General features: G+C 49.8%; 1 protein-coding gene across 1 annotated transcript; it reads right to left on the bottom strand.

The window, feature by feature from the left end:
- Nucleotides 1-2,402: 2,402 nt before the first annotated feature.
- LOC129514505 (nascent polypeptide-associated complex subunit alpha, muscle-specific form-like) lies at nt 2,403-12,439 on the bottom strand. The gene is made up of 10 exons (XM_055333124.1): nt 12,355-12,439; nt 11,000-11,235; nt 10,459-10,565; nt 9,820-9,942; nt 9,280-9,391; nt 9,014-9,134; nt 7,963-8,810; nt 7,349-7,448; nt 6,359-6,614; nt 2,403-4,801 (listed from the first exon to the last, which is right to left on the bottom strand). Exons 1-10 carry the CDS (start codon nt 12,437-12,439, stop codon nt 4,663-4,665), a joined length of 2,127 nt encoding a protein of 708 aa, XP_055189099.1. The 3' UTR covers nt 2,403-4,662.
- Nucleotides 12,440-18,165: the final 5,726 nt, after the last annotated feature.

Raw genomic sequence — 18,165 nt, 5'->3', positions numbered from 1 at the left:
CCCAGGACCCGGGATCATGCCCTGAGCCAAAGGCAGATGCTCTACTGAGCCACCCAGGCGTCCCAGGAAAAGATAATTTAATGAAAGGATGTCCAGTATCTCTCAGAACTGTGGGCAGGAACCAGGAAGTACTAGAGAATTGCACTCAAGGAGGAAGCCAAGAGATTATTTGAGAGTGGGAACAGCCTGGTCAGGATGGCATAATGAATCATTCCTGTCATTTGTTCTTGTTCCTTGCAAGATCAGCTAAGGGTTCGGAATCCTTACTCAACTGGCCAAGATTGGGTTAGGTGCCTACTCTTGGCTTCTGTAATGGAGGATAGCATCTGGAATTCTTTTGAGATGGGTGAACAGGTAGTGACAAAGACAAATGTTCACTGCAGTCACTCTTGGCTGTTCAGTTTCCACACACGTACTCTTCCTTTTATACTTAGGTTTCCAAATGTATTCAAGCCTAACAATGCAGCTGTCATTTACTACATCCAAGGCCAAGGCTGTCAGATTATGTTCATTTTTTTTTTAGTTTTATCACATTCTCATTGATGTTCTGCAAATTACACTGAACATTTGTGTGTGTTTTAGAAAAGAGTGTGAATGGGGAGGGGAGAAGAAGAGGGAGAGAAAAATTTAAGCAGGCTCCACATCTAGTGCAGAACCTGAACACGAGGCTTGATCTCATGATGTGTATCTTAACCAAATTTAGCTTTACTTTTTTCTGTTTCTTCCATCACATATAGGACTTTTTTACATTGACTAACCACAGTGTAGTACATAAGATTGCAGAATATCGTGAATGAGATTACCATAGAACTAAGAAGGGACATTCCTGAGATCCTGGATATGGAAATGATTATAGTAACCTATGAGACTTGATTGTCTTCCTGTGAGGAAGGGTACATTCTCAGTTGATTGAGAAGTAGTTTTACTATGTTAGGTGGGATAATTTTGTGAAATTATGAAGTATAATCATGGGAAATTATGGGTATGCGTATATTGGTCAGGCAAAGGAATGGATACTAGTGGGTATTTTGTCATTTCTTGACTGCTGAAACCCACAACCCATTTTTATTTTGGGAGAATTCCTTGTTACCTGTTTGTGGGAGGCAAGGCTCCACATTACATTAAAGAAGGCTAAGTAAGAGGTTAGTTATTTTCTTTCTCTCAGACTGATTGCTAGTATGTAATGTTGCTGCCACCACTTGTGTGCTCCTGCCCAAGATTTGAGTTGTGAGTGAATGACACAATAACAGAAAGCTTAGAATTCATAGTTATACCACTCTGTGGCAGTGGCAGTGGTTTCTTTTTGTTTTTTTTTTAAAGATTTTATTTATTTATGAGAGACACAGAGAGACAGAGACATAGGCAGAGGGAGAAGCAGACTCCCTGTGGGGAGCCCAATGTTGGACTCGATCCCAGGACCCCGAGATCACGACCTGAACCCAGGGCAGATGCACAGCCACTGAGCCACGCAGGTGCCCTCCCAGTGGCAGTGGTTTCTAGCGGTGTTCAGCAATGGTTGGGCCAGTAACAGAACTCTAACCAGGCTGTTTTGAAGCTTATTTTAGCTATAATCTCTGTTACCAAGCTTTCCTTGGTTTCCGTCATTCTTTGATCTTGGTTTTTCGCCTTTCCCTCAATTCTGTGAGCTACAGCCGATTCTTAAAATCACTTTCTTCTTACCTAGCTAAAATTAGATTGTGATGTTTAAGATCAAGAACTAAGAATTCATCATATATCAACTTTTCACCACTACCTGTCCACAAAACTTCTTTAAAAAACTTGTTCTAGGGATCCCTGGGTGGCGCAGCGGTTTGGTTCCTGCCTTTGGCCCAGGGCGCGATCCTGGAGACCCGGGATCGAATCCCACGTCGGGCTCCCGGTGCATGGAGCCTGCTTCTCCCTCTGCCTGTGTCTCTGCCTCTCTCTCTCTCTGTGACTATCATAAATAAATAAATAAAATAAAAAAAAATCTTTAAAAAAAAAAAAAAAAAAACTTGTTCTATGGTAATTTCTGCCACGTGGATTCATTGCTTTTACTATTACTTTTAAAAACTATCATATACTTTACAGCCTTATTTTGTAATGACTCATCTTCCTAAAGAGTCTTTTAGTCTCTTTTTAATGGACACAATACTTAGGCTGAAGCTTGCACACAGCAGGTGTTCAGTAATTGTTTATGACATTTATTGAACATTTAATCTGCATAGAATTACAATGTGTAAGGAAAAATGGAAAATAATTTTGAAGATTTGACCTCAGATCTTGTGTCTCTTATATAAATAGACACTAAGAAAACTTATTACAAAACGTATTTCCTACACTGGTACAAATACCTTTATAATACTGAAAATTTTTAAGATATATAAAGGATAAAAGGAATGTATAATAAGTGTGATTTTTAAAATATATTCTTGGATTTTTTTTTTTAGATCTGACCATTTACATTGCCATTGGATTTAGCAGACAAGTGGTATAATTAAAGGATCAAAATGTAATTTATTTAGATTTTCATAAAATATCAGAACCAGAACCAGCCTCCATAGTAAAGTCTTAAATATTAAGTCACTGAGCTAAAGACCTAAATTCTTCAAAACTACAGGTCATTGCTCTTAGAGAAGTCACCAGCAATACAAGATGGTTCGTCAATCATCAATGGTTAGAATGGTAATATGTTTTACTTATCTGAAGAAGTTGTGTACAACACAGGACATCAGTCTTAATTAAGGATATAGGTAATACAAAGAATATGGCTCCCCCCCACCATGGAATGTGAAGTGAATAGTGAAACTGAGGGACAAGTTTTTAAAAAGTATATTATAGCAAAGCTCTTATTATAATATGTTCTATTTATTCATGTATTCCTATATTCAGGAATATTTTTCCAATGATACAAGAAAAATATATTCTTTTCTTTTTAAAAAGATTGTATTTATTCATGAGAGACACAGAAAGGCAGAGACGCAGGCAGAGGGAGAAGCAGGCTCCCTGCAGGGAGCCCAATGTGAGACTGGATCCCGGGACCCCAGGATCAGGCCTTGAAAAAGGCAGGCGCTCAACTGCTGAGCCACTCAGGCGTCCCAGAAAAAGTATATTCCAAATGACTGATGTTGACGTCATGAATCAAGAAGGATATAGGAGTGCTACATAGTTGAAGACCTACTCCTTCCCAGTTGGCCATCTGAAGGCTTGGTAGGAACAATTGAATGAGCGACTAATGAAACCTTCAGTTTGGCAATATATCAAGAGCTTTGATCTCCCAGTTTCACTTCTAGGGCTTTTCCCTAAGTAATATAAAACACAGAAAAATATGTATACCTAAAAATATCCTTCGCAGCAAATAAGTTGTAGTAGGAAATAATGGAAGCCAACTGAAAGATCAGTAACATGGCACAGAAACACAATGGAATATTGCGCAGCATTGAAAAGAGATGGCTATCAAGAGTAATAGGAAATGTTCCTATAATTTTAAAAAGCAGGACACAGGTGCATAAAGCTGAGTTTCAACTATAAAATAACTGTACAGAAAGATGTGAAGGACATTCATTGAAATACGGTCAGGTTTTCTCTGAGCAGTTAAGTTATAGGTGGTGTTCATTTTCTTTATGGATTTCTACATTGTGTAAATTTTCAGCAAATGTATGCTGTTTCATAATTAAAAACAAAAATTTTAAAAATAAGAATAGTATTTAGCTATGTATAATTTTGGTGAGGATTAAGTAACATACTAAATGTGAGAATCTCTGGGACATGTTAAGTATTGCCTTAGAAATAAAAATAAGAGAAGGGATATTTACGTATCTCACCATGAGGGTTCTTCTATTGTCAGGAAACAGTAACAAAAATTCTTGCATGCTGCATAGATCAAATCCTATCTATACACATTTTCAGGAATATTAATTGAAGAATTGTCAATATAGAACAGCAGGAAACAAACAGTCACAACACAAAATTAAATATAGTTTGTTTACACAATGCAATACGACATTAAAAAGGATGAGAGCTATGTAGACATTAAAAGTGAAGATGTCTATGATATAGCTTTAAGTCAAAACTAAATTGCAAAAACAGGATTCGTGTATCATCATGGCTTTATCAAAGAAAATAAAATGAGGGGGAAATCCTATTTTATAGGTCTGACACAATAACCTTAAAGGGCTAAACAGGTGACATAACAATTTCTAATATAAAAATCAGAAAAACAGTCTATTTTCAATCTTTCATGGTTCTATACAAATTTTAGGATCATTTGTTCCAACCCTGTGAAAAATGCTATTACTATGTTGATGGGAATCGCATTAAATGTGTAGATTGCTTTGAGTAGTATAGCCTTACTAACAATATTTGTTCTTCAAATCCTTGAGCATGAAATGCCTATTTTGTTTGTGTCATCTTCAATTTCTTTCATCATTGTTTTATAGGATTTACAGTACAGGGCATTCACCTCTTTAGTTAGGCTTAATTCTACCAATCTTAGTGTTTTTGGTGCTAGTATACATGGGACTGAGTCCTCAATTTCTCTTCCTGCCGCCTCATTATTGTTGCATAGAAATGCAACAGATTTCTGCGAGTTCATTTTGTGTCCTGTGATTTTACTGTATTTATCAGTTTTAGCAGTTCTGTGATGGAGATTTTTGGGTTTTCTATACAGAAAATCATTCATCATCAAATAGTGAAAGCTTGACATCTTCCTACCTGATTTGGATGCCTTTTATTTCTTTTTGTCGTCTGATGGCTGTGGCTAGGACTTCCGGGCTGTGTTGAATCAGAGTGATGAGGGCAGTCATCCCTGTCTTTGTCCTGGCTGCAGAGGAAAAGTTCTTGGTGTTTCCCTCTTGAGGATGATATGCTGCTATCCTGACGTCCCTCCAGGGCCACGCTGACCGCCCCGTGGGCCCTCTGTGCCCCAAGCGCACAGGCCCGGGGCGGCGAGGGGAGGAAGCGCCCCGGAGCCCGGGCAGCCCAGGCCCCCTGGACAGAGGGAACACAGACCTCCCAGGGCGCTTTGCACAGACCCTGATGACCTGAGGCTCCCTGGCTGTCTCTGTCCCAGGCCCGTCCTGGCCACGGGCACAGGGTGAGTCCCAGTAGAGTCTGTGGGGTCCTGACCCTGGCGTCTGGCCTCCCCTGGAAGGCATGTGGGGATGTCAGCTGTGTGTGCCTGGCGGGGCCCATGCAGGGGCTGGTCGGGGCCTGGGCGGTGCCCCCTCCTCCTCTCTGGGGGTGTCTCCGCACCCCGTGCACAGAGCTCCGGGAGACGCAGAAACGAGCCAGCCGTGCATTTTCACACAACAACACTTCACTGAACTTGCAACAGCAAACAGGGGCTCAGAGCCGAGGGTGCGCGCCTTCCCCTGGGAGACCTTCCTGTCCTTAGACGAAAGCGGGAATCCCACAGGGGTGCGGGTGCTGGAGCCCCCCACCTGGGAGCCTGTGCGGACTCAATTCCGGGTGGGGGTGCTTGTCCTGAGGTTGGGGCGTTGAGAGGCGGTTCTGGGGACAGCAGGGCTGACGTGGACCTGCAGCCCATGGGCTCCTGCGCTGGGTCCCCGCAGGCCAGCTGGACCCCGGCCTCGGGCCCCCTGGGGCTGGGTGACTGACTGCTGGAGCCCCGGCACGTGGAGGAGCCTGCCTCCTGGTATGGGTGCGGGTGGGGCCCATGGGCCTGCCCCTGCTGCCCTGCCCTGGGGTGTCCCGGGATCCCCAGGGCTGCCCTAGGTCAGCGACCTGGATCCGGCTATGAGAGGGCCCGCTCAGCCTGGGGCCAGAACGCAGGTCTGGCCAGGGCCCCGGGGCACTGGATCCCATTAGTGATGGGTCTGGGGGGGCTCGAGTCGCCCCTGCCCCCAAAGCCTGGGGCCAGGCCAGCCCAGGTCCCTCTGGGTCAGGGGCTGGTGTCCTGTGCGGGGGGTGCCCAGGGGACAGCGAGAGGGGGTGCCCCAGGAGGGACAGCGAGACGAGGCAGGGCAAGAGGCAGGGCACGGTGACGGCGGGCCAGAGCCTCCAGGCCCCCGCACTCACTGCCACGCTCAGCCCCCGAGGCCCGCGAGCATCGAGCTGCCCCGTGGACGCGGAGGGCAGAGGGTCCTGGGCCTGTGCGGGGCCTCAGGGCAGCGGGCTCAGTGCCGCCCTGGCTCTGCCCTGCCTGTGCCCGTCACTGCCCAGTGAGGGGCACGAGCTGCAGTGGCCGCGGGGCATGAAGGGTGTCCTGGGCCCAACAGCGTCGTCCCTCGGGGGCTGGGGGGACCCGGTGATGGGAGTCCCAGGGGGGGCTCCAGGGCCTGGTCCGTCGCAGGGCCTCTGGGGTGGCCCAGGCAGGTGCTGAATGGAAGGGGACCCCGTTTTTTGTCTTGAAGCCCACCATGTCCGGAGCCCCCATGCCTGCACCGTCTTGTTGCACTGGGAGGATGGGGAGGGAGTTCCATCGCTGGGGGGAAGTTGGACGATGGCCTGGCCGGGAGGGGGTCCGGGCGGCTCAGGCTGGGTGGCTGGGCCCGGGGAAGCCTGCTCCTCCACGCTGGGTGGTGTCTCAGAGGCCGGAGAAGGGAGGAGAGGCCCGGGCTCCGGGGACACTCGCTCCAGGCCCAGGGGCCTCATGGGGAACCTCTCAGGTCCCGCTGGAAAGAGGCCGACGGGGTCAGCGTCTCCAGCAGGCTATGTGTCCCCCGCTGCGCTGCGGGCCCCGGGGGTCCTCACGGCTCCCGCATGGCCCCCCGGCCTGACCCTGTGCTCAGCCCCCCACACTGGTGCCCAGGCCCTGCAGTGGGTGCCCGCCAGCCCAGCCCTGGCCTGGGGTCCCGGAGGCTGGAGCAGAAGAGGAGAGCCCCAGAGATGAGGACCGGGACCCCGGGAGCTCTGTCCCCTGTGGGGAGCTCTGTCCCCTGTGGGCAGCCCCAGCAGGCTGAGTCGGGAGGGGCCGGGGCCCTGAGCCCACCTGGGGGGGGCAGGTCGCACCGCATCCTCTGGAGCTGGGTCATGGAGGCCCGAAGGTGTCTGAGCACTGCCTCATCCTCCAGGGCCCAGGGCTGGGCCAGAGAGACCTGGAGGAACTCCCGGAGGCTTCCAGGGGCAGCTTCAGGAGGCGCTCTGGGCGGTGGGGGAGAGTCAGACCCAGAGGGCCCCGCCTTGGGGCCCTTGGGGCCCCCAGACCAGTGGCTGGGGTCCCACTGTGCCCAGGAGCGCCGTGCACTGGCCAGGGTGGCCCCTGCCCGCTGCTCCTCTCAGGGAGCCCCGCTGCACCCGCCTGCCCCGCCGTCCCCCCGCCCCAGGTCTGGGTGCTGCTCAGAGCACAGGGTCACCTCCCCTGTCCCCCCGCCCCCCGGCACACCTGGGCTCCCAGGGGCTCACTTACTCCTGTGCACCTTGAGGATGGTGTAGGCCATGGCCATGAGCACCCGCTCCCCATCCAGCATGTAAACATCCCACAGCTTCAGGGTGAGCGAGAAGGGGGTCTAGGGGACAGCGGGGTGGGAGGAGCAGCCTGAGCAGGGCCCCTGGGGGGCTCGGCTGGGGCTAGGCTAGGCCTGCCATCTGCCCCCCGGCTGCCTCCGACGAGGCCCCACAGCCCCCCCCCCCCATGCGTGCCCTCCTCCCAGGGAGATCAGGGCTCCCGGCCGCTCCGGGTTCCGACCCCGGCCAGCACCTCCCGCACCCCTGGGGGCACAGACTCTGCCCCCACTTGACGACACCATGCTCCAGAGGACCCCAGGCTGGCCGCCCGATGGGCCGAGGGCCTGTCCACACCGCAGGCTGACCCGGCCTTCCCCAGGGGAGCTGAGGCAGAGACGGCCCGCCCCCCGGAACCTCGTCCAGAGACCCTCTGGGCTTCTCCAGGACGGGCTGGGCTGCGAGCCTCAGCCTCAGGGCCCCGGGGTCGGCCTGGCTCGTCTGGAGGGTGGGGCTGAGCTGGGCCTTCCCCGGGGGCAGGGGGCAGGTCCGGGAGCGGGGGTCCCAGGGGGGCCTCACCCAGCCGAGGAAGCACTGCAGGAACCACTTTGGGGTGTAGGTGCCGGCGGACATCTGCTCCTCGTCCTGGCGGGAGGACAGGAGGTGCTCAGGCCCCACGCCGCGGCCCCTGGAGCCGGGTGGACGCGCTCCCCACAGCCCAGCCCAGCCCAGCCCCGAGGGCGCCCCCGGGCCCCAGGGGGAGGAACGTGACCCCAACTCTGGGCAGCTCGGAGGGCCGTCCCCCACCCCCTGCCCCGGGCCCGGGGGAAGGAGCCTCGGGAGCTCCCACTCGCCATGTGCCTCCTCAGGTCGGGGAGAGCTCTTTGGAGGACGCGCTCGTGATGAGCCTGGAACCTGAGGAGCTTCGGGAAGCCCGGGACGAGACGAAGAAGCCTGAGAAGGCCCCAGGCCCCCACGGTCAGGGCCTCCTCCTGCACCAGGTGGGGTGGGGGTGTCGGGGCAGGGGCCTCCCCCCACGCCCTGACCCCCGTGTGCCCACCGCCCTCGGAGCCCTGACTGGACCCGCTCTTCCCAGAGGGCAGGGCTGCCTCCCAGAACAGGGGCGCGGGGCCCGGGGACCCTCGTCCTCACAGAGACCCCGCGGGGCGTGGGCTGGGGGCTGAGGACCACGCCTGGCTGACCCAGAACCCCCTCTCCTGCAGGGGCCGCCGCGGGGACAGGCGGGTCCCCAGCCCCAAGGGGCAGCGGGTGCAGGCCACGGGGAGGGTGATGGGCGTGCACGGCCCTCTGTGGGGCTTGGGAGTGAGGCTGGGGGCCCCCGGGAGGGGGAGACGCTGCCCCCTGGGCCCCGTGTGGCCGTGGGCAGGCAGGGGGCCTGGGGGGCAAGCAGGCAGCCGAGCGGGAAGCTGGGGGAGCAGCGGGAGTGCAAGCCCAGCCTGCAGACGGTTGGGTGGTTGGCCGTGGCTCCGGGACCCCGAGGCCACCGGGGAGGCGGGTTCCTTGCCCGTGGGGAGGCAGGCTGGGGGTCCCCGCCTGCCCCCCGGTGCAGCAGCCTGCAGGGAGGTCCTCCTGAGCTCCCCTCCCGCCCGGCGGCCCGGCGGGCCCCTACCGTGCATGGCGTGCCTGTCGTTGGTCATCAGCTGGGCCAGCGCCCAGAAGGCGTCCTCCTCGGGCAGGAACATGAGGAGGATGGCCGCGATCTCGCTCATGCCCTGGCAGTAGCCCACCTCCTGCAAGAGCCAGAGCCCCACGGAGGGCGTGCGCCGCGAGGCCCCCTCTGAGCCCTCCCCGCGGGCGTCAGGCTCCCCCGGCTCCCTCACAGCCCGGGCTCCCGGAGGGAGCTCCCAGAGGGCGGGGGTGGCAGGTGAGGCCCACCCGGACCAGCTCGGGCGCCAGCACCCCAGGCCCCGCTACCAAGCCCTGCGGCCGCTGTGCCAGGGCCCACATCCTCAGACCAGCAGGGGGGGCCTCCGTGAGCTGTGCCAGGCTGCAGGGGACCCGCCAGGTCTGGAGACACCCCGGAGGGCAAGTGGGGGGGCCTGACTGTGGCCCTTGGCAGGTCCCACGAGGGGAGCTGGGCCAGGACACCCCGCGGGGCCGGGGAGCGTGTGAGCTGGGGTCCTCGGGGACCCTTCTGGAATGCGCCGTGGAAGGGGGCGGCCTCCTGGGCGCCTCGGCCTCGTGCCCTTCAGGGAAGTGGGAGCCTCCCCACCCGGGTTCTCGTCAGTAGTCCCGTCTGTCAGGGTCCAGACCCGAGCTCTAAGACGGCCGCGGTGCACGCGGAGGCCCCGGGCAGCCCCGGCCCTCGGGCATGCAGGCCCTGCCTCCCCTGGGAGGTCTGCACCCCGCCCCCTGCCCATCCCGGAGGAGAGAGACCCTCCCCGCATCTCAGGGCCGTGGAGCTGGGGCCCTAACTGTGAGTCCCGCTGGTCACCAGCACTCAGGACAAGGCCGCCCGCTGGGCAGGAGGTGGGGGCAGGGACACTCACGGTGTTGTACACGGAGTAGGCCGCCAGCACGTGGAACAGGGCTCGCTGCCTAGGAGGGGGGACAGCGGGGGGCTCTGCTCAGTCAGCCCCCGCCCAGCGAGGCCGCAGGGTGCCGACACCCGCCCCGCAGGCCCCGCGGCCCACAGGCCCCCTCCGCGGTGGCGGATCTCTGGGGTCAGGTCTGTGCTCATGGACAGGCGGCGACCTCACACGTGCAGCGTGCCGGGGGTTAAGTGCACCCTGGGGTGTCTGATGCCTACGAGCGGCTCCCGCCGTGGGGTGTGCAGCTCTGGGCTCCCCGAGCGCCGCCAGCGCCCCCTCCAGCCCTGGAGTGGTCCCCCCTGCACGCCCCGTGGGAGCCAGCACTCCCCCTTCCCTGGTCCCCGCAGCCCCTGACACCTCTCCTCCCCTGCCCTGGCCTAGCCCCGTGTCCCGGGAACACCACCAGCCCCACGTGGCCCCTGCCCCGAGCCCACCCAGCCGGGGCGTCCGTGGCCCTAAGCGCACCCCCTGGTCTTCCCAGGTGTCCCTGGGCTGGACTCTGGGGGGGGGACCCCGGGCCCACCCATCCCAGAGCATCTTGGAGCTTGAGGTCTGAGCCGCCGTGAGGAAAGCAGGGAACGTCTTGCAGGTGTGACCCCGATACAGGCTGTGAACCTCTGGGATCACTATCTGAGCATGGGGGGTACAGGGTGTGGCCCCCTCAGCGCTGCCAGGAGCCGCCTGATGCCCCCCGCTCGGCGGCCTGAGTCTGCACCCCGGCTCCGTGGCCCCTGGGCCCGGGCTGCTGGAGGCCGGCTCCCCTGGGCCGGGGGTCACAGTTCAGCCTGACCCAGCCGCGCTCTGAGGGCCGCGGGGGCCCCGGGGGGGGGCAGCAGGTTCCCTGCAGGGAGGAGCACCGAGCTCTCGTGGGGAGACGGCCCCAGCAGCCCCCCGGGAAGCCCAGCCACCCTTGCCTGGTGGCTCCCCAGCCCCACCCCTGGCGCCCCTGCAGGTCACCCCTGGGGTCCCGGGCTCCCACACACCCCGCCCGCTGCACACAGAGGTAGCTGCACCCTCTGCTCCAACCACCTGCACCCCCGTCGGGGGCTCCTTGCCTTCCCCACCTTCCCGTGGCCCCTGGGGACTCTACGGGACACCCAGGCTTCTGACGGGAGCAGGCCGTCCAGAGAACCCCAAGGTGGCTGGGGAGGCTGTGCATGTCCCACAGGGGGCAGCTGCACCGCGTCCTTGGGGGGGGGGGTCTGATGTAGGGGAATGGCGTGGGGGCAGTTGTTGAGGGGATGGGGTGGGGGGCTGTGGACACAGGGCACCCCCTTCTCTAAGGTGCACACGGAGACGTCTACAGATAAAGGCGACCCCAGTCTGGGGTTTGCTGTGATCCCTGCCCCTGGGGCCCCGTGTGCTCAGCGCAGGGCCTGCCTGGACCGGGGCGGCACATGGGGGTCGTCGTACTGTGTGTGCTCACCAGCTGCAAATTGTCTAAAATAAAGTGCCCATAAGTAACCACTACCCTTTTGTAGGTTTATTCATTTCTATAATTGTATGATAATGTTTCCAATATTATAAAACATTCTACATTACATATCTGTTGCTATTTTATATACATGGTACCATAATCTAAACCTTACATTTAATCTTTAAAATGTCTTTTAAACATTTTAAACAAAATTTGTAAACATTTGAAAACAATAATTTACAGTTCTTTGGATTAACTCAGTTCAATGGGGACGATAAATGTAACTCATGTCATCGATAAGCATGTTAATCTATATTCATACAAATGACTCCTGTGGTGCAGAAGAATGCTAAAGAGTGTTCCTATGTTCAATGAATTTTCTTTAAGAAGAGAAAAATCTTTTTGGGGGTTTCATGAAATTTATTCTGGAAATTCTATTTTCATTTTTAATTAGAAAGAAAGAACAGATAGTTGGGTAACATGATGAAAAAAAGCTATTAAATTTCTCCAGTTGCTTTTTCTTACTTGTATAAACTAAATAAACAGTAAGAAAGGTGGTGGTCCAGTAAAAGAAAACAAAGCAGCTCACCAGTATGAGAATAACGTGAGTAGCCTTGTTTTCAGGAGAGCGTGAAGACTGGATGGTACTGCGAACATTCTGAGCTGCTTTGTGATGTCTGTAAAGGATATTCACCAGGTAGATGCTACTACATGTCATCAGAGAAAGGACAAATCTCGAATGAATACCGTACTTAGAAATATTGATGATATCTGGCCATCATGTGCACTGCTTTTACAATAAGCAATCTGGGGATCCCTGGGTGGCACAGCGGTTTGGCGCCTGCCTTTGGCCCAGAGCGCGATCCTGGAGACCCCGGATCGAATCCCACATTGGGCTCCCGGTGATGGAGCCTGCTTCTCCCTCTGCCTGTGTCTCTGTGTCTCTGCCTCTCTCTCTCTCTCTCTCACTATCATAAATAAATAAAAATTAAAAAAAATTACAATAAGCAATCTGATACCCAAGTCTATCATCGGTGATATTCCTGTTGGCCACAGTTCGTAAAAGGACCACAGAATAGATGGCCATGTTGATCATCCAGAAGAAAGGTAAGGAGGGTTGAATGAATGCAGGGATTTTGTATTTGAGCCAGGCCCATTTATGACTGCTTGGAGTAAAAGTCACTGCCTGAAATGTACTCTGGAGGGCGGTTGTGCACAGAGAAATACTCTGGGTAACTCTCTAAATATAGAGCACTGTTTTACATCCAGTATCGCCCATCTCCACTCTAATTCCAAAAGATGTAATTATATTTGGAATCCCTCTGAATATGAGCATCAGAGCATTAGCTTAGCCAAAGTTAAGTGGGCAAAAATCATATCTACAGGCTTCTTCTTATGAGGAAAAAGTAAACATGTGTACATATATAATGTAAATAACAAAGAATTCCCCATGAAACCAATACAAGTTTGAAAGATAAAGAAAATCCCCCAAATTATGTCACTGGAAATCATTGTCGTTCAGTCTCTCTTATATCTTCAAACCAAGTCCAGTACATCCTATAGACAAATAATCTGATTATGAATATAAATATTAAAGGTAATTGAGACTGAGGGCTAAGCTATCAAGTTTCAGGGAGTCTTCCTGCAGAATTGGCAACTACGTAGCTATACCAGGGATCATCGAGGTTCTTTTTTTTTTTAATTTTTTTTTAATTTTTATTTATTTATGATAGTCACAGAGAGAGAGAGAGAGAGGCAGAGACACAGGCAGAGGGAGAAGCAGGCTCCATGCACCGGGAGCCCGACGTGGGATTCGATCCTGGGTCTCCAGGATCGCGCCCTGGGCCAAAGGCAGGCGCCAAACCGCTGCGCCACCCAGGGATCCCGATCATCGAGGTTCTTAAAGAACAGAACTGTCAAGGAACAGAATTCAATGTTTATGAAGACAGAGAGTATCATATGTTCTGTGCCAATTAATAAAAGTAAAAGCTCATGCTTTCTCTCTCTAAAATAAATTTAAAAATTTTAAAAAAGAAATGTGCTGTTCAATTTATTTATTAAGTTTTTATTTAAATTACAATTAGTTAATATAGAGTGTAGTATTAGTTTCAGGTACACAACACAGTAACCCAACACTTCCATACATCATCCAGTGCACATCATGACAAGTGCACTCCTTAATATTCAATCTGTATTTCACCCATCCTCCTCACCCACCTCTCTTCTGGTAAGCATCACTTTGTTCTCTATAGTTAAGAGTTTGTTTCTTGATTTACCTACCTCTCTCCCTTTTTTCCTTTTAGCTTGTTGTTTTGTTTCTTAAATTCCACATATGAGTGAAATTGTATGGTATTTGTCTTTCTCTGACTTATCTCACTTAGCATAATACTCTCTAGCTCCATCCAGGGCATTGCAACTGGCAAGATTTCATTCTTTTTCTATAACTGTATATTTCTATACATAATGTATATTTCTATACATAAATATGAGTATGAATGTGAATATATATGCCACTTCTTTATCCATTCATGAGTCAATAAACGCTTGGGCTGTAATAAACAATGCTGCTGGAAGCATCAGGGTGCATGTGTCCCTTTGAATCAGTATTTTTGTATACTTTGGGCAAATACCTAGTAGTGCAATTGCTTGATCGTAGGGCAGTTTCATTTTTAACTTTTTGAGGGAACACAACTGGCTCCACAGGTTTGTATTCTCACCAAAATACAAGAGGTTCCCCTTATCTTCACATCCTCACCTATTGTTTCTTGTGTTCTTAATTTTAGACATTCAGACAGATGTGAGATAATGTCTCGTAGTTTTGATATGAATTTCCCTGATGATCAGTGACATTGAGCATCTTTTCATGTGTCATGTTGATGAATTCATTTATCAGTTCTAACTGAGCATTTTCTGAATTTTATCTTTGGCCTATTGGTTGTTTTAGAATATATTATTTTGCTTAAAATTTGAAGTTTATCACTGTAAATGTTCATATTTAAAAGGAAGATAGAACACAATAATATCATTTTATATATAAAGAAACTAGAAAAAGAGGAGCAAATTTACCTAGGTAGCAGAAGGAAAATGATAATAGAGATTAGGACAGAGAAACAAAACAGAGTAAGAATACAATAAATTTCGTAAAACAAAATGTTTGTTCCTTGCAAAGATTGACAAAATTGACTAATCTTAGATGGATTGAGCTTAAATTAGTAGTCAAGAACCTTTCTCTTCAAAAGAGCTCAGGATCACGTGGTTTAACTAGTGAATTTCCACTAAAAAATTTATCCTAATGCCTCTCAAATTCTTCCAAAGAATAGGAGGGAACAGAGCCTAACATATTCCATGAAGTCAGCATTATACTGATATCACAGCCAGACAAAGGCATCACGAGGAAAACAAAAGGGGGGGGGGGACAAAATCCCTTATGAACATAAATGCATAATTCCCCAACAAAATACTAGCAAACTAAATCCAGTATCATATTAAAAGGAGGACATACTATGATCAAGTGAAATTTATCCTAGGAATGCAACGGTGGTTCAATATATAAAACCAAATACTGTAATACAGCACATTAATGGAATAAGGGGAAAATCCATACCATCATTTCAGTGCATTTGGGAGGAAAAAACAGCATCCTTTCATGATAAAAAAAAAAAGTCAATATTCTAGGAATAGAGGGTAACTTCCTCAACATGAGAAAGGGCATATATGAAAACCCCAAAAGTAGCACCATACTAAATGGTGCCTGAAAGACTGAAAGCTCCCCTCCTAAGATCAAGCACAAGACAAAGATGCCTGCTTTCACTGCTTCCCTTTGGTATTATCCTGGAATTTTCAATCATAGCAATTAGTAAAAAAAAAAAAAAAATCCTCAAAATGGGCAGGAAAAAGTAAAATTATCGTATGGTTTCAACTCATATGCCGAATATAAGAAATAGTGCAAGGGACTGTATGGGAAGAAGGGGAAACTGAATGGGGAAAAATTAGAGAGGAAGACAAACCATGAGATACTCTTATGTCTGGGAAACAAACCGAGGGTTGCTGGAGGTGGGTGGTGAAGGGGTAACTGGGTGATGGGCATTAAGGATACCCGTGATGGAATGAGCACTGGGTGTTATACACAACTGATGAATTATTGAAAACTCCATCTGAAGCTAATGATGTACTGTGTCAGGAAATTGAATTTAAATTAAAAAAATGAATTAGTGGGCAGCCCCGGTGGCGCAGCGGTTTAGCGCTGCCTACAGCCTAGGGTGTGATCCTGGAGACCCGGGATCGAGTCCCACGTCGGGCTTCCTGCATGGAGCCTGCTTCTCCCTCTGTCTGTGTCTCTGCCTGTCTCTCTGTCTCTCTCTCTCTCTCTCTCTCTCTCTCTCTCTCCTCTGAATAAATAAATAAATCTTTAAAAAAATAAAAAATAAAAAAATAAATTAGTAAAAAAATCAAATAAATAAGTCAATAAAATTAACTATATTCACAACTTAAACTATGACTACCTCAATACTGGTATAAAAATTCCTTGATAAAATTCAAAGTGCATTCAAAATTAAAACAAATGGTAGAAAATGCATAAGTATTATAGAATCCAGGTCTGATTCTCAAGATGATTTTTTCACCTGTACAAATGTCTATGATACAATGTCAAAAATAATCAAAGCAATTTTAAAGGAAGAAAAGAATGTAAAGAATTTTTCCATGAAGTATCAAGGTAAATCAGTATTTATTATGGGTTTGGTGCCAGGAGCACCTTTGAGACAAATTACAGTTCCCAGCAATCAACACAGTTTTTTAGTCCTGATACATGTGATCAAGTAAAGAAGAAGTATGGTTTACAACCATAGTGTAGGTTCTTTTCTAAGTATGACCTGAAATATTTCTGATATCATGTCACATAAAATATCATTTTCATATGCATTGAACACCTAATTGTAGAAAATCTATTAAATATTTTATAGAATAATTATCTTCAAGAGATTAGACCCGATATATTTTTCTTGAATTTTTTAAAAGCCCAAGTGTAAATAAAAATATTAAGATTTTTATCTCTCTAAAATTAAGACTATAAAGTGAGTGTGCTAACAAGCCCTAGGGAGGAGGAGTTCTTTGCCACAAACATAACTGCAAATTCTGGTATGCAGAATGTATTTGGGTATGTGCATTGTACTCAGGCTAGAAGAAGGAATATTGACTATAAAAGAAATAAAAGAAAAGGGGAAGAAATGCAAAAGGACAACAAATATACTTCTGAAAATAGGGTATGGTAGTGAGGATCTTGGAAACAGCAGAAATACCGTGATTATTAACAGAAAGGGAGAGTGACAGGGTTGCAGAAGCAGATAAATGGAATAATAAGAAAAATTACATAAAACACTCACCTGGGGGAAAACGATTAGGTACATAAAAATAAAAGACTGTAGAGTATCTTTAAAAATGGCTTAAAAACAAGTGCATACAGGGCACCTGGGTGGTGCAGTTGGTTAAGTGTCCAACTCTTGGTTTTGGCTCAGATCATGACCTCATGGGTCCTGAGTTGGAGCCAGGTCCGGCTCCACACTCAAAGCAGAGTCTACTTAAGACTCTCTTTCCTTTTCCCCCTGCCCCTCCCACACCCCACACTTGCTCACACTCTCTCTCTCAAATAAATAATAAATAAATAAATAAATAAATAAATAAATCTTTAAAAACAACAAAACAACAACAAAAAGTGCATAAAAGCTGAAGAGAAAGTGCAACCAATAAAAGAAAGCAAGAAATGGGAATAGAAGGAGTAGTAAGTTGGATGAGCTCCAAAGTGTGAAGGACCAGGAAGGAATAAGGAGGAAAGGCAAAGACTAGGCTACGCAATCAGTACATGGTATATGTCAATCTATCATCAAGTATATGTACGACAATGTGCACTAATAATGTTATCTCAATTAAACGTAGAGTTTTTTTTAATAAATGCAATTAAAGAAGAAAGATGGATATAGCCAGGAAAGCCAAAGGAGAAATTTAAGAAAAGAATTTAATGAATGGGGAATTAACTAATATAACAGCAAAAGAAGATAACAGAACAATTTTTAAAAAGTGGTATAGTAGGGGCACCTGGGTGGCTCAGTGTTTGAGCATCTGCCTTCAGCTCAGGTCGTGACCCCCAAGTACCTGGATTGAGTCCTGCATCGGGGACCCTGCTCCATGGGGAGCCTACCTGTCCCTCTGCCTCCCTCTCTCTCTCGTAAGTAAATAGATAAAATCTTTTTTATAAAGTGGTATAGCAAAACCAAAATGCTTATCGTACCATAAAAAATTAATACAAAGAAGAAATCTGAAATAAAGGGGAAATTTTAAGAGATAGAAGATCAAGTTTAGATTTGAAAAGAAGAGAATAAAATGAGTAGAAGAGTTCAGGATAGGACTTAGTATCTCCTTTGCAGACCTGAGACCCCAGTCACAGCAGCACCTTACCAAAGCCCGTCTCTGTGGCTCCAGGGCAGGAGGACAACGCTCATGGGGCCGTGCTGAAGAGCAATGGCAGGATGTCAGGGTTATGGGGAAGGGTCCGTGTGACTTCATCTCCCCCTGGGCACTAAATGCTTTGTTATCCAAAATGGAATTGGCCTTGTGTACAGTGACTCAGCCCGGCATGTACACAGGAGCCTGAGCGGGACTCGGTGGTGCCGGGTGTCTCCTGTTAGGGTCATTAAGACCGTCAGTCACAAGTGCACAATTACCTTCTGATGTAACAAAGGGCTCCCAGGTTGGCCTAATTGTAAATTATTCCTCAGGGTTCCAGAGTAATGATGGGATGCTAATCAGAAGTTCAGTTCT

This window comes from Nyctereutes procyonoides, unplaced genomic scaffold (assembly GCF_905146905.1).
Source record: "Nyctereutes procyonoides isolate TBG_1078 unplaced genomic scaffold, NYPRO_anot_genome, whole genome shotgun sequence".
NCBI classification, from domain to species: domain Eukaryota; kingdom Metazoa; phylum Chordata; class Mammalia; order Carnivora; family Canidae; genus Nyctereutes; species Nyctereutes procyonoides.
This window is presented reverse-complemented; position numbering and strand designations above follow the sequence as displayed.